The 16,763-nt window shown below is 38.0% G+C and overlaps 1 protein-coding gene across 12 annotated transcripts in view; it reads right to left on the bottom strand.

The window, feature by feature from the left end:
• The window catches only part of dlg3 (discs, large homolog 3 (Drosophila)), an 83,836-nt gene that overhangs the window by 63,494 nt on the left and 3,579 nt on the right, over positions 1-16,763 (bottom strand). For 6 of the 12 annotated variants that reach the window (XM_053505233.1, XM_053505238.1, XM_053505234.1 and 3 more), the window contains 2 exons: positions 11,546-11,631; positions 8,353-8,463 (listed from right to left, as the gene is read on the bottom strand). In XM_053505233.1, the coding sequence (XP_053361208.1) occupies positions 8,353-8,463; positions 11,546-11,631 (197 nt within the window). Of the gene's footprint in view, positions 1-1,535; positions 2,269-8,352; positions 8,464-11,545; positions 11,632-16,763 lie in introns of those variants that run through there. The other 6 variants (XM_053505231.1, XM_053505232.1, XM_053505237.1 and 3 more) reach the window with 4 other exon arrangements.

Here is a 16,763-nt window from a genome sequence, read left to right as displayed (position 1 = left end):
TAGGCTATAAACTGTTGCCCTACAGACGCTGGGACAGATGCTGGTTCATGGCTACATGGCTGCTCTCTACGCATCTCCTGCAACCGCCTGATCTTACATAACCCCCTCCCCCTCCTGGTTGGCTAGCTGCTTTTATGAGCATATTCCTCTCTTTCTCAACATTTCACCACTATCGCTGCTATTTTTCCATGGAAATTTTTCTATCCCATTTCTATATCTGTTATGTGTCTGGTATAGGATATAAAGATTGACTTTATTATGCTGTCATTTTACATTCTAACCAGTGAATTTACATTTACAATCGGTGAGTAAGGCTTCAAAGCTACATGAAGCATCCTGTGCAAACCCGACAGGCAAGATGACATCAGGATATCCAGTCAAATGGTGTACAGTATCCACCCTGACAGAGGCATTTCAATTCTAGAAGATCAGTCACTGTCTTGTAGTTAACCACCATCCATTTTAACGAACAACTCACTAATACCTCTTAAACAGGTTTTCCAAAAACTGACCACTAGGCCACTGCATAACCAAAATTTTATTATAAATGTATAAGAATGATTTCAAATAATGAAAACAAATATATATATTTGACATGAATAAATATATATTAGGACATGATGTCCATTTAGACCGAGAAAACAGATCAGTGGCAGCTGCTCGAATTTTTTCCCCCATTTTACCCCCATCACGTTTTTTTCCCATTGCTTGGTGGGTTCTCTCATGTTCTCTGGTAACTACAGATACTTTACCCTCCATGTTACTCCTATTCTTCTGCTGCCTGGTCTCTCACCTTCCCTTAGTCACTCAAAATATAGAGATTGAAACAGTCCCCAACCTAACAGGCATGACAGGTTTGTATGCAATGTGCATACATGTCCACTGTTGCTCACATAAGTGGTTGTTCTTTCATTCCTTACATTAGCAGTGACCCTTCCCCCACCCATGCTCTCTTTCTCTCTCATACACACAAATGCGCGCACATACACGCACACACACAACCGCACACACATGCACACACGTTATTTAATTAAAGCACATGTTCTTATTTTTTCTGATTTGCAGTCCATCATACAGACAACAAAAGGATTTATACGTTCTTAGACACATTTTGATAATCAATCGAAATTTCCATCGAACATAAGATTATTGCATCTTGTGCAATGTTTTATATCATCTTAAGTATCCATAGATACTAAGATGCAAATATGCCAAACACCTCAATTGTGCAGCTATTCAGAGAGATTTTTAAAGGAAGCCACTCAGCATCCTGTCACTCCCCTCCTCCATCTTCTCCACCAAACAAACAGCCATGAAATTCTTCACTCACCAGCCCAGAAAACATCTGTACTACAAAAGCCACTTATTAACAGGGATTTGACACAGCCTTGATTTTGACAGTAAACAGACTTCCAGCAGAAGGATGAGCTCCTGTAAATACAAGAGCGCCAACCTAGCAACCTCATACACCAGCTGCCTCCTTTCAACGCCCCCACTGGCACGGGCAGTCTATCAAGCACGACAAATGCATTTACCTGGTCATACCAGTCCCGATTGGTACAGGTGCATTCTGGCCACCATCCACCTTGCCCTCCCGAGTTGTTGCCATTTACCTTGGGGCCACCCTTGGACTGGCTCATGGGAGTGGGGCCTCCAGGGCCCCCGGCTGACATCTTTTTCCCTTTACTTCTGCCCAGTGTGCCCCCTCCGCCCATGCCTGCTCCTCCACCCGAGGTTTGGGGCGGTAAGGTCTGGCCACCTCCATAGCTGGCCGGATATCCATAGGGTTCCGGTTGCCAGTCTCCGTAAGCTGGGGCGTCCATTCTGCGCAGGGCAGCCATGCGCGTCACCTCATAGCATTCTGGGCACTTGCAACAGTGGTGGTGTTTGTGCATGCTGACTGGCTCACACGACGTGGTGCTCTTCTCACAGTCTCTTACTGCTGCTGCCTCCTCGAATCAAAAACGGCACGCAATGCTGCTCGGCTCAGAGAACAGCGGTGCTGGTGGAAAGCACAAAAATCACAGGAATCTCACTGTCTTCTAAGCCCTGTTATCTCCCACTTTGTTCCTCCCAATCCAGAAAAGGAGGTGAGGAGGTATCAGCCACAAAACAAGTAATACAAAAAGGACTATAGTCTTCCTGCCTTCGATGTAAAAAAACGTGGAAGGGAAAGATGAAAATACTGTATATGATCTCTCAATCAGAGACCAGCCCCGATGACGGAACTTTCTTTTTGACTGTCTTGCTTCACAGTGGTAAGTAAATAAATTCATAGATATATAAATTCATTTGTTTATATATGTATATATTTACACACACACAAATACATATAAAAATATTAATATAAAGAGACAAGCACAAATACACAGTTATATACAAGTATATAATGTATATATATACACATATATATATATATATATATATCTATATGCGTGTGTACAAATATATATAATAAACAATTTGTATATATATCTATGATCAATATCCGTGATCAAATCTTCCTTTTTCTTCTTTTACCAGCCCGATTTCCTCTTTATCTTCCTCCTGTGATGGGAAACGTTTTCTGTCCTCCTCTCTCTTTTCTCAGCCTGCAGGAAGGAGCTGAGCACTGAATTGCCTCTCAGTTCGCTTGCCCTAGATGAGGATTATACAGAGGGATGCAAGCAAGCAAGCAAGCGAGAGAGAGAGAGAGAGAGAGAGAGAGAGGGAGGAAGCAAGACAGAGAGGGGGAGAGAGATGCGTAGCAGCATCCCTCCAGCACCTCAGATCTGAGAGGCACAGCCAATCAACTTACAGCATAGCTATCAGCAGCAGCACCACCAGGACTCGTTGTTTCAGTGGCTGCTCTTAAAGGCACAGCGCTCCATAAATTAATCACAGGCACACAGACAGACTGAAGATGCAGAGATTCAAACACTCATCAAATGCTGACTCCATATAAGAAATAGTGGTCCTTACTATCCAGATGAAAGCTTTAATAGTCAATAGTCAAATTAGAATAATTCTGGTAAACATTTCATGTAGTCATATTTATATATAAATTACTGTATAGTGCAAAAACATCAAGCGGATATTGAGGGGATTGACATTCTGTTGTAGGCCCAAACCTGACTTCATGGTAAGTTCTGAGGTCTAACACATTTTGGTTGATCCATGTAAAAAAAAATGTTAAATTACAGTGAGTACATGAAGACACCTAAGGAGAATACATATACATATCGTACATATATTACATCATCTCATAACAGACCTCTAGCCCATATAGTCGTTGTCCTTGTCATCATCATTATCATCTAGATTACCTTTTTTGTCCTGATCAGGGTCAGAGTAAGCCATTACTCACTATAGGGATGAGATGGATGGCTATCATACATACACATCCACACCTAAGGGCATTAAACATAGTTAGTTATCACTCTATTAGTGATGGGTCGTTCATGAACGATTCGTTCTTTTTGAACAAATCTTTAATGTGACTCAGAAGAAAGAGTAGCTTCAGAGAGTGGTTCGTTCAGTTTTTACTGGGCGCGCATACGCAAAGCATCGCAAAACATCCGTAGGTTATGTACAGGAAACAGAATTGAGCGATTCTTCTCAATGACTCTTCCAGCCAGAGTCGTTCAGTCTTTTGTCACGTGACTCCCATAGATGCGATGCAGTGCAGGACATAGGAAACAAAATTAAGTGATTCTATCTCTATGACTCTTCTAGCCCGAGTCGTTCGTTCTTTTGTCACGTGACTCCCATAGGCGCTATGCAATGCAGTAAACAGGAAACAGAATTGAAGGGTTCTCAACAAGTAAGTCCCGAATCGTTCGTTCTTTTGTCACGTGATACTATAGATGCTATGTGGTGCAATAGATTCGAACGACTCAGACCAGAAGATATGAGAGGTGAGCAACTCATTCTGTTTATTATAATATGTCCTTAGCTGCATTGTAATATTTTCATTACTGGAACTATAGCCAAAATTTGTATGTAGACGTATTGGGGTTCTTTTTATTGAAAATGTAACATTTTCTTTTATTTCTGATCAAAAAAGTAAATGAACTAAATGACTCAAAAAAAGATTTGTTTATTTTGATGAATGAGATTCAAAAAAATGAGTCACTAAACTGAATTAAACGTCTCATTACAACACTCTATTCATAATTCATAATTTTTTGGAGGTGGAAGGATACAGGGAACCGAAAGGAAAGCCACACTGGTAGGACAAATTTCTACTCAAACTCCAGCTCAGAACTTAACTGGAAACCCTAAAGATGAAACAGTAGCATTACCCATCCAATGATAATGCCATCATGCCAAAAATCATAAATACTAATTAGATTCTTTATTTAGTCTAGTCTAATTTTGAAAAAGAGATATTATGCTGACGTTGCAATCCTATTAAACAAATCTACTTCAATACCAGGAAGCTTGCTCATCTGAATACAGCTTATATATTGGTGGTGTCTTGCAGCTAAAAATGACGATGCAAGCATTTCCATCCCAGGCCACATGACTCCTTCTCTTGTTTCCTTTTCCCTTCTTCCTAGCTCTCATCTACAGATGTCCACCATACAGTGGTGCAAAGTATTTTTACTCTTCATAGAAGCACTATTCAAATATTCATGATCTTTACAATTGAAGAAGCAAATTAGCAGAGAAAACAGAAAAGCGGATCACGATCATATTAAAACATAACATTGTTGCATTAGGTCATGGGGCTTGTTATCTCTTAGTGTGTGAATGCATGTGGGTGTTTCTAGTACCTCTAGGGAAAAAAAGTCCTACTCCTTTAAAGATTATATAATATAAAAATATAAAAAGTGCCTATGTTTGCAGCTATGTTTGCAGCGCAGACAATCAGTTGTAATATAAAAAATGTTATGGAGAGAGGGGAAAATAAGGGTAAATGTCAATTTAATTACATTTAGGCACTGCGTCACAATGTTTAACACCTGGAGAAAAACATTAGGCACCTTATTCCACATGCATGACTTCAGAAATGGCACCGATTGGCTTGTGTGTCTGTGACTGACAAGTAAGAGGGTGGGTGTATGCCTCCCCTCCCACCCAGAGAACATGGGCATTTTTGCGCTCTTGGACTTATGGCAATGGATTTTTTTGGGGATCAAAATGGTTTGATGTTAGGAACACCAGACAATCTAACAAATGCTTAACCAATGCATCAATCAGGCTGCATTACATAATGATATGGCCAAAACTTTGAGGGACCCTGAGCATCAGGCGTATATATATATGCGCTTTCATAGAAATACCATTCTCGATTTAACCTCACCCCATTGCTGTTTTAATAACCTCCACTCTAAAAACTTCTAAAAAGTTCTTCCACTAGATTTTGGAGAACGGCCGTAGATTTGCCCATTCAGCCACAAAAGCAATAATGAAGTATGGCACTGATATTGCTTTATACAAAATTGATATAATGGTCAGGCGTCCACAAACCCTGTGTCATGTAGTGTTTTTTTTTTTTTTTTTTTTAAAGGTGGCTGAGTTCAATACACTTTAATTTTACTTGTATAGCTCTTTCAAAAAACATTTTCACAAAACAGCTTCAATTTCATACACATAGTTTAGGCACAGTTCGCATGATGTATAGTATACATGTAATTAAAATACATAGTGTAATGGGAGAGAAAAATGCAGTCAAAGGCTTGTTCTAAAAACAATTATGCCATTTGTACTGCTTTCTAGTGTGAAATTTAGCTTTTTCACAGATCTAGATACTAAAAATGTCTAAAATGTCTTCCTGAATATCCATTTTTTAACATTTTACAGGGCACGCTGTATACTTCGATGCTATTACCTACATTAAGTAGCCTAATCGGTAAATCGAATTGTCATGCCTGTTTAGAAAATGATCCTGAAAAAAGGGATAGATGAATCATGTAAACTTAACATAGCAGCGCTATCATAATCAAAGCTATTTCAACCTTGATAGATTTCTATGGAAGGTTTGCCAATTCATAAATCGTAGTACTGTACAAATTAATATGACTGCAGGGGGATGGCAGACCTTTGGCCCAAAATAAGCTTCATAAAACCACATAAACAGTTATACAGTACCTCACACCTATAATATACACACTCACACAGATGAGATTTATAGAACATTTCTGGAATTTTTGTGCATTCTCACAGCAGGCCATGTGACTTCTCTCTAACCACCTAACAGGATGCATGCCCAAATAAGGTAAGATAAGACACAGGCAGACTTAAAGGGGCAGTAGCACCATTACTAAGTATCATTTGAATAAAATGCAGAGGCAAGTTTGCATAAAATACAGCAAGATTTCTAAAATAGCACAAGTATATGTCACAGACATTAATGTCTATCATCCTGTAGTGTTCAGTGGATAGGTAGCAGTGTGGGAAATGTTTTGTTTAACCAGTTTTCTTCCCACTGTGCTGACCTCATGCAATTCAATCACTCAAGCCATCCTCCAGTGTTTCATGGGCAGCTAAAGGTAGGGACATGACTGTATAAACCTAAAGATTCTGTCATGGCTCCCACATCACACGCTCTCTGAGACCCTAAACAAAAGCGCCTATGAAGGCTGTGACTCCTATTAATAGAACTGGTGGTAGAAAACAGCTGCTGTACCAAACATTGCACATGTGAGTGATGGTCTAATGATAGGGGGGAGCTATCGAAAACGAAAGATAGTGACGAAGGAAAACAGGGGGGGGGGGGGGGTATAAGGTTCATAGATAGTGACTGGGAATTAAGAATATCGAGCAAAAAGGATATTTAATAAGAATATTTCCAAAGCTAGACAAAAGACAGGAGCAAGGTACAGTCACCATGATGGGAGGCTAGGGAACATATAGAAAAGCTTAGTACAGTACTTGCAGAATGCTAATGATGGGTGATAAATGACTGGAATAGAAATGTGTGGAACTATGACAAGAACAATCTGTACTTAGGGACACAAAGATCTAGGAATGGGGAAGATTATTTTGAGTACAAAAGAATTCACTGTGCATGAATTATAATGGATAATATTTCACCTAGGACTGGTTATTTAGTTTATCCTGGGCATGCATTTTACAGTTTCGGTGGTGTATTTTTGGCCATGTTGTACTGGTGAACACATATGACTGCGTAAGGTACAGAGATGAGAAAGAGAGACTGGAAAACAGACAGAGGGAGGGAGAGAAAGCGAGGCAGTCAGTCTGTGGGGATGCAAGCAGAGGGAGGAATGTGGTTTCCATGGCAACCTGCGGAAGGCTGAGCTCTGGGTGTCCGTTCCAGCTCTGACTGCGTTGCACTGCACCGGCCCTCGCCTCTCATTCGGCTCATTCCTTCCATCCTCCCCCACTATATTTTTCTCTCTGTATTTCTGCTGCTACTTCTTTATACGTACTTCTCTCCATCCTTACACTGCACCTTGTATCCCCAATTTTCCATACACGTTTGAAAACTGACATGGCACTACATCTGTCTCAGCATCATCCAGCTTGTCTCCACCAGAGGATATTAATGTAGAGAAATGACGCTTAAAAAACAGAGCCCTCCAACAGCACGAGCTAAGACCACTGCATACTCCTCGTCCTCCTCCACACTCCAACACCCCTCACTCAGTTCTCCACTCATCTCAAAACCCAGAGCCTGCAGGCATTGTGCTGCCATGTGCCTCTGGGTGTGTTGTGATTGGGAAGGCATGTGAAAATGAGATCTGCCATGATACAGTGCAACTCAACGATGATGTCTATGAAGCATTAAAGAAAACAGTGACATCTCAGACAACTTTGACATTGTGATGTTTTTTTGGCCAAAAGAGCAGCTTGTGTTATTAGCCTGGATTTACAATCCAATGCGAAAATAGCACCAATTCGTGTCATTCATTACCTTACATTAATCCCAAACCAACAAGACGAAAAATGTAGGCTTAATAAATATTCAAATTGCATAACAGTATTTTTAATTCAAGTACACTGTTTTGATGACTGCTAAAAGTTTAGGCACCTTATAAATCAGATCCAATAAATACATTTTATTCTAATCAAAACATTAAAACAGTAAAATAGATATATTTACATGTAAAGTTAATTGGACTGAACTCGTTGAATGAATCACAAAAAATTTCCGTTGCAAAATTAAACTAATAGAAATTTGGGTAGTTCTATTCTCACAACAGAACTCACATTTGATAAAAAGTTAACCACTTCATAGTTGTTCATTCATAAACCTACACCAAGACTATAATGTTTTATAGTCCAAACTGTAATTATTGTAAACATCAAAATATTAAACCTTTTCTTGAAGAAAATCCGGTAATTCCTTAAATGGCATTTAACATCCATTCAAATGGCATCTAACATCCACAGTTTGCCACAAACCTTGGGTGTTTCCACATGAGAAAGGCACACAAGCCCGGCCACTCTCTCGACCTTCTGTGGACTCCTCCTGCTGGTCACTCGGACTCGTGACACACCCTCCAATTCTAACCTCTGTTACAGATATACAGAAAAACAACATCAGACAATCAGAAATTTAAAAGTTACAATTAAATGACACATTGTTCACAAATTGTGTTTGAAAATAGCTGGTTGTTTCAATCATTAATATGCTGTATAATAACAAAACATTACAGCCGTCTTTCTACGAATAGTTTATATGTATCACACATTATTCAATTTGGATACATTTCAGTACACTATAGCACCAAGCTCTAGGTTGAGCTGTCTGAGAGAAATTACACTTTTAAGCAACTACTGTACTATTTTATCCATATGTGCCAACAAGCAGTGTTTAAAAAAACTCTTTAACACTAGCTAAGCCGATGGGTCGGGGAGTTTTATTTGAGATTCGAGATACACCCTGTCTTAATGTGCTCCAACTTAGAATAGCTTACAGTATATTACAATTTATGATGACTTTTTATGTGTAATTGTACACTGACTATGACTTTAAATTCCTAAAATTTACAACTTTGTTACTGTCAATATTACTTTTATACAAGTTAAATAATGATTGTCTTTGGGTCCCTTCTCAGGTTTGAACCTCACGTCTGTTTTTTTCTGGTGAATCTAGTTTCCTCCATTGGCTTTATGCCCCCACCCTCTTGATCCCACAAGAGCAAGTAAGAGTAAGAGCAGTAAAGATAATGGATGGATGGATGTGCTTAGAATTGTCTTTAGTCAATTCAAATTTCACAAATATAGACAAATAAGTAATCCGACTATTGTTTTAAACTAATCTACTGAAGCAAGCTGCTTGCTTTCTGGCCTTTCCAAATTAGCCATAGTAGATGAGTGGGTGCATGATTTGTGTATTACTGGGTTTGTGAGTATGCATGCTTGTGTCCTGTAAGGTGGCTTACAATCCAGGGTGTTCCCTTCCTTATGCCTTGGGTGTTCCCTGGCATGGGGGAGGGGATACAGTTTTTTAAAAAAGCATGGTATCCCTAGACCTATGATAGTCTAGTGTTGTGCATCAATGCAACAGAAAGTAAAGTAAACAGACACACTCTTGCTACACACTGGACACTAATTAGTTTTAATGCACAGTTATTGCAAAAGATATGTATTTCATATTCTGAGCTTCCTAAAGTCATATTAATTTCAAAGCACACAAGGCTGATTACACCGAATCCTATTAATAGCAAAAGTGTCACGTCACCACTTCTACATTAACATTAATGGTGTTCTAGAGCTGCTGATGTTAGTTTTTTTTTTTTTTTTTTTGTCTCCAGCCTCTACACGAAATCAGTGAATTTGCAGACTCATTTCATTTAACTCTCCTCCACTCAGGTGACAGTGTGTGGTGAATGCTAATAAGAACTGCACTGGACTCTCTCAGCTCTAGCCCACCCTCCCTGCCTGCTGCTTCTCACTCAACAGCCAGCAACTCTCCACAGCACGGCTCTGCATTTCTACAAAGTCATACTGAGCTCTGCTGCGCCTGGAACGTTCTTCACCGCAGATAACACAGTGAGTCAGTGACCCCTGCAGTATTTTCAGGGAAGGGAGGCCCTTGTCACACAGCGCTGATGCTTTTAAAAACAGTGGAATGTGGAACTAAAGGGCAAAATCAGTTTCAATATGAGTAGACTTTTATATTATGGAAATACTGAATGATTTTATACATAATTATGCAGACATGATAAACATATAGAACAAAATGAGTACAGCATATAATTTGGTGCCTAAGACTTTTGCACAGTACTGTATATATTATATAAATACATTACAAACAGACTGATATATTTTTCATTTATTTGATTATGGCTTACATCTCACCCAAAATTTTGTATCTCAGAAAATTTGAATATTACTTAATATTAATAAAGGATTAATTATATTACAATTTGATGAGTTTTTAGCGTAACTGTAAAAAGATTTTTAAAACATTTTAATTTGTTGGCCCACTGAGAAGTATTAACATGTTTGGCACTTAGTTGTAGCCCATGTCCTGGATACATCAATGCATGGTAGCTCTTGAAGCACTGACTCCAGCTGCAGTCCACTCTTTTTCAATCTCCCCCAAACTCTTGAATGGGCTTTGTTTCACAATCCTCTCAAGGATGTGTTTATCCCTGTTGCTTGTGCACCTTTTTCTATCACATTTTTTCCTTCCATTCAACTTTCAAATTAATGTGCCTGGATACAGCACTGAACCAGACTGAGAGACTATTTAAAAGCTCAGGAAACTATTGCAGGTGTTTATATGCTAGTTTTTTGAGATACTAAATTTTGGGTTTTCATTAACTGTTAGGCATAATCATCACAATTAAAAGAAATAAACATTTAAAATATATCAGTCCATGTGTAATATATATATATATATATATATATATATATATAGATATAACATACGAGTTCACTTTTTAAATATACTTTCCAATGATATTCTAATTTATTTAGATGCACCTGTATATGCATTCAATCCCCACACATATAAATATACATTATCAAATGATAAAATCTGTTCAATATGATACATAACAAAGAATGAAAGTGACCTTATTCAGGGCAATTTAGCGCTACAATGCAGGTAGTGTGGACTGAGGAAATAATCTGCAGTCCATCATATTTTTATGCTCAGTGGCCTTTACCAGATCACAAATAGAAGTTGAGGTTATTTTCCCAACCATGCCTATAAATATTTTGTTGCTCCATGTGAGTAGACATTATAATTGAAGTTCTTGGTGACATTGTTATGCTTCCCACTGATGAGCACTAGATGTTACCAATGCAGTCCTTTCTAGAAATGACTAATGGCTGGCTCCCTCTTTCTTTCTCTCCATCTGTTTTCACACTTACTTCCTTCTCGTTCATCTTCTCTCCACTCTGTTTTGATTATTGAAAGGCACTGAATCCTTTTCATTTTTCACATATTTGTTCTATAGACAGATGACAAACAGTGAATAATAAACAAGATAGACTGGTGTCTGAACAACTTTAAATGGACTGGTATGTGCAGATTTCTCTCCAGGTCCTAGTTTAAAATATGGTTAAATTCTAAATACTACACACAGGTTTTTATTCGCCTTTTGTTTAGAACCTTTTATCAATAAAAAAAGAAGCTTACCTCCAAAATCTCCTTAGGGCCGTTCTCTTTTGCTGCATTCTCCGTTGCATTTAGCTGCAGAGTCACCTCATAGCATTCTTGAATATCTAAAAATAATAAAATAAAATTTTAATCCTTTTGCAAGTTTATTTATTAAGCTTCTACGGTCATTCTAGAGTTTATAATTATGTTAAACCATTATAGTATAGAATGTATCAGACGACACATTAAAGTCAAATATTGTAATTTATTAATGAAGCATTAAATATTGTCATTGTAACTGTATGTTTGTAACTCTCGTTGTAACATTGTAACTCACTCTGGCCTTGCAAATGTCACTCAGCCATTTGCAAGGCCAGAGTAAATAAAATGTCATGAATAAAGTCATGGCTCAACCTGTGCATCAGTCTTGTTATTGTGTGCCATCTACTGTATAAATATCTTTCAGCAACTCCATCCAAATGTCCTGCCCATACTGAGTTTAGACAGCAGCAGTGGTCACACTCACTAATACAGAGGCAGATAATGTGATTCACGGCTGATAACGCAGCGAAGTACACAACACATTCCACAGCTAGAAAGTCATCAGTGTGAATACTGCAGGGCACAACAGTGTTAGGGGTCCAGTACAACTCGTACCACTGTCTACAAACTAATGACATGTAATGACTTACATTTAGACTTATCTATATAATTTATGCTTTAGTTTGTAGGTCTATTTGATTCCTATATTAGAAAAAGCACAAAACAAGTTGACTACCTTAGTCTGAGCAAGAGACTACTAACATAATAATATTTAAATATTATTTCATCTCAAATAGATACCATGACTTTTCCCCTAAATTTAGAAATCTGTACTAGCCCGAACAAAAAATTTATTTTTTCCCTATATCAATTGTCTTCTGCAAAAATTTCAACCACTCTGTAATGTACTGTACTGTATTTTAGAAACACACTACTGTATATAACACACAATAACTTTGACAATGGGATTTCATAAAGTCTAAACAAATACGACTTTAAGAAGGTCTTTATGAAATATCACAATTTCTGTCTAACGAAATCTCCATTCCTACTTATTGGCCACTTTTTGTTGCGTTCCTGAATTTGGCAGGATTACAATACCGCTCCACAGCTTTTTTTACCTCCAAATCCAGGTGTTATGCCTTGAACGCTCAAGCAGCCTCCATAGCAAAGAGCCATTAAAGATTCATTAAATTTTATTAGCATTAGATTAAATGCTATAGTAAAATACTCGTATATGTAGAGTATACGTATATTATTTAAAGCCATACCCAAGACATACAAATTAAAGGAAAATGGCGACTCTGTTATATTATATATAAGAATTCTTCTGCCGTGGCTTTCACAGTCCCCAGATTTTAGTCCATTTGTACACCTATGAGAGATTTTGAAGTCAAACGTAAGATATGGCTCTCCACTATCATCAAAACTACCTGAATATTTTTAAAGGATGATGCTTAAGCCTCCAATACAGCTTAAAAGACTGTTGAATCTATGCCAAAGTGCACCGAAGATGTTCTGGTAGCTTGTGGTGGCTCAACACCTTACTCACAGATTTCATGTTTTTTTTTCTCTCTTTAATTTGCCATCTGTCTATACCTAAGAAATGCTGTATTTACAGCCATATGATCTTTAAAGAACAGTGATATGAGAAATATTTAGCAACAATACCTTTAAGAGATCTTTAATTACCTGAGAAAGATAAACAATAAGCAAATGATGAACTCGCACTGTACAAAGTTCTGTCCCTTTTGCCATTTTCTATACCCCTACCTGGACTTGATTTTAGTTCTAAATCTCTTTCCCCATTGCCCTCTTCTCATCGTTATTCTTAACCTCTCCAGTCTTTAACAATCCATGGCATGTGGTCACCAAGTGTGAGCAAAGCCGCACACAACTAATGATGTAGTGTTGCTTGCTGCTCTATTGTGTTAAAGGGAAACATGTTTTCTTTACTACCTCCATAAATACGTTCCATTACAAAAGTACTTCCAGAAAAAGCAGAGCAGTTGCAAGAACCCTAAAGAAACTCTTAGCAAAAATCCAGAGATCTGTGCTGTGTTTATTTGTGCATGAGAGGGTGTTAGGGGCCGTGTCAATGTCCCCCAGAGGTGCATTAGGAAAGACAGCAGAAGAATGGGGGCTATGTGACTCATCGTGGCTGTGTCTATGTAAGTCTGTATGTGTGGGAAGAGAACACTGTGTAGGAGGTAGTTATGTTGCCCGGCTGGCCAGAGTGAGATGAGAGAGGGAGAGAGATAAAAGAGACAGAGAGACAAAGTAAAGTAAGTAAACTGCAACCTAAATGAGCAAGGCTCGCCTCTAAACAAAGCATGATTAAAACATTCAGCTTTGCAATGAATAGAAATGTTTAAATATGTCACAAAGAAACATGGGTGTTTACGAAAGTTCTAAGAGATATGTTAGAACATCTTGTAGGCAGTAATGACGTACACCAGCAAAGCGTACACCAAGACTGAATTCAGTCCTAATTGGAATAGAAACAGCATGAAGTACCTGCACTGGTCCTTGTTAGCTCATTTCCCTAATCCTGTGACATTCATAACTCCATGTTTCAGCCGAATACATTATATACTTAAACAGTCTACCGTTCTTTCTTGCATAAAAAAAATGTTCAGTAAATGTAAGTACATCTTAAGTATGTTTTGCAGTTTAAAATAAAAATCAGCACTGTACCTAAGTATAACTACAACAATCTTTCTGAAACCAAGTTTCCCCTCCCAATTAACACACATTCCTGGACACAATATCTCCCACAATAATTAACCAGTCACAGTTCCCACTACAGCCAGATTTAAGCAAACCTACTTTGTTTGCAAAGAGAAACCGCACATATGACATAAGTTGGAATGTACAACCTTGTATCAGTATGGGAAAGGAAATTTAATTCAATAAGTCTTTTCCATACAGTACAAATCTGTAATGGTCTGGTAGGGGTCACCATGACACCTCTTTTGTGGGAACTGTGCGTTCCCCTGTGTTTTGTGTGCTTGGGAACAAAGAGATGAGTCTGCTATTAAGGAAACCTTTGTTCAAAATTGTGCAGTCATGCAGACATCCCATCAAGCATCCCAGCCACTCTTCCTGCCTCCCACATAGCCCAGAGGTAGGCTTGTTACAAGCCGGAGTGCAGTTCTCCAATACCATTACCATAATTACGATGTCACCTATGACTGAAAGCTGTATAAAACATACAAAAATGCAACTTCCAGGACTCGGAGATGTCCTGATGTACATTTTTTATTTATTACTGTATTATAATTTAATACCTCCTATAACAGTTTCACTGTAACTACGAAAAATTCTTCACATTTCTTTTGTCTGGTAATTCACCACGGTTACTCCAAAATTGATTTTTACATTTATATACATTTCCATTTGAGGTTGTAAAACGTTCCGCTATAATTCTACAGGTGGCAAGCTCTAAACTATTTACTCAGTAATGCATCCCGTGCAGTAGGAGCAAATTTAACGTTTCTACTATAATATAGTTGTAGGCGCCTCCTCAGAACTGTTCCAGAACAGTTGACCTTTGTGTCTTAAAATAACAACTGACTGAAGTTGTTGTTGTTAATTACTTAATTCCATAATGTGCGTTCTTTCTTGGTTTTGGAATCATTAGTATTGTTTTAGAATATAGAAAATAAATCCAAACTTTTGACTGGTACTGTATGTTCAGAAGAACTTTGGCTTCAATGCAGCTACCTTGCTGAACTTCTTCTCCTCAGTAACGAGTGGTGCAGAGATTTATTGCTATATCATACAGTTCATGTATACAGTAATTAATAAATGTAGTGTCATGGGCAACTGGGTTGTGCAGACAATGTTTAGTACTGTCAAAATAAAGCTACACTATGCATTTCCTCATTCATTGAATTGCTGTCTTGGAGCTAATGCTAACTACATGCTTCAGCTCATCTCAATAAAGTTGGATTGACGTTCGATATTCGCTTAGTATTAAAATTGTCAAACCCTTGTAGTAACCAAATAAATAGGAAAACAATCAGGCAATTGTCATTTACATTTTATACATACGAAGTGAAATTTAACCATCACTATATGTTTTAAGATAGGACAGGAACAATAAACAGAAATCCTAGTTTTATTAGAATATACACATTTCAAAATAAGTCAGATAAAAATTGCAATTTAGTTTAAGTGCTGATGAATATACAAATATTGATTAAAGGGCAGGTGGCATTGGTGACTTTGTGATAAGCACTCTCGCCTTGCACCTCCAGGGTCTGGGTTTGATTCCTGCCTCGGGTTTGTGTGCGTTGAGTTTGCATGTTTTCCCCGGGTTTGGTGGGTTTCCTCCAGTACCCTGGTTTTTCCCCACAGTCCAAAGAAATGCAGATAAGGCTAATTGGCATTTCCAAATTGCCCATAGTGTGTGAATGAGCATGTGAGTGTGTGTGTGTGTGTGTCTGTGTGTGTGTGTGTATGGCCTCTGCAAATTAGCACTACTCCATAGCACACTCATAAAACAATGCATACTGGCCCTTATTACAGTAGTGAAACGTCCCACATAGTTGTTAAAATCAATAGCACACAAAAATGGACATGTTTTCAACTACAGTCATGCAATAGGCAAGGTGTTGCTGAAACAACAAAGGCCTTGGTCTCTCCAAATCAGCACCACTCTGGAGTACACTCATTGAAATTACCAACCAAAAATCTTGAGTGAGAAATAAAATAACCAAAAATTTCAGTATGAAGCACGGAATAATTCATATTGTATACTGAGTAAGATCAATGTAATATTCAATGGGAATATTTGAATAATATTCCTGATGTTTAAATAAATAATACACGAAATTATATTAATAGATAGAAATGTACAGATCTACAGACATATACTGTACACCATAGACAAATTCTTATGCAGTCGGGATAAAAGGTTTTCGGCATTACAAAACATGGCCTTCTGACAAAAGACCACAAAAAGACCAGATCTGACTGCATGTTTGATTAAAAAAAAGAAACAGCTTACTGGTATGCAAAACAACAGGCTTGGAAACTGAAATACTGTATCAAAACCCAAATAATTGAAAAATCACTTTTCATTTCATTTTTGCTGCCAAAATGACTCTAGTCCAAAATCTGCACTGATTAAAACCACATGTTTTTTTACTGTCAAACCTAATTTGACCCCATTCTCTTCTGTGCATGAGAGACAACATGGTCTCTCCTC

Source organism: Clarias gariepinus, chromosome 10 (assembly GCF_024256425.1).
Source record: "Clarias gariepinus isolate MV-2021 ecotype Netherlands chromosome 10, CGAR_prim_01v2, whole genome shotgun sequence".
NCBI lineage: Eukaryota > Metazoa > Chordata > Actinopteri > Siluriformes > Clariidae > Clarias > Clarias gariepinus.
Note: the sequence above shows the minus strand (reverse complement) of the source record. Positions and strands in the feature narration are given on the sequence as shown.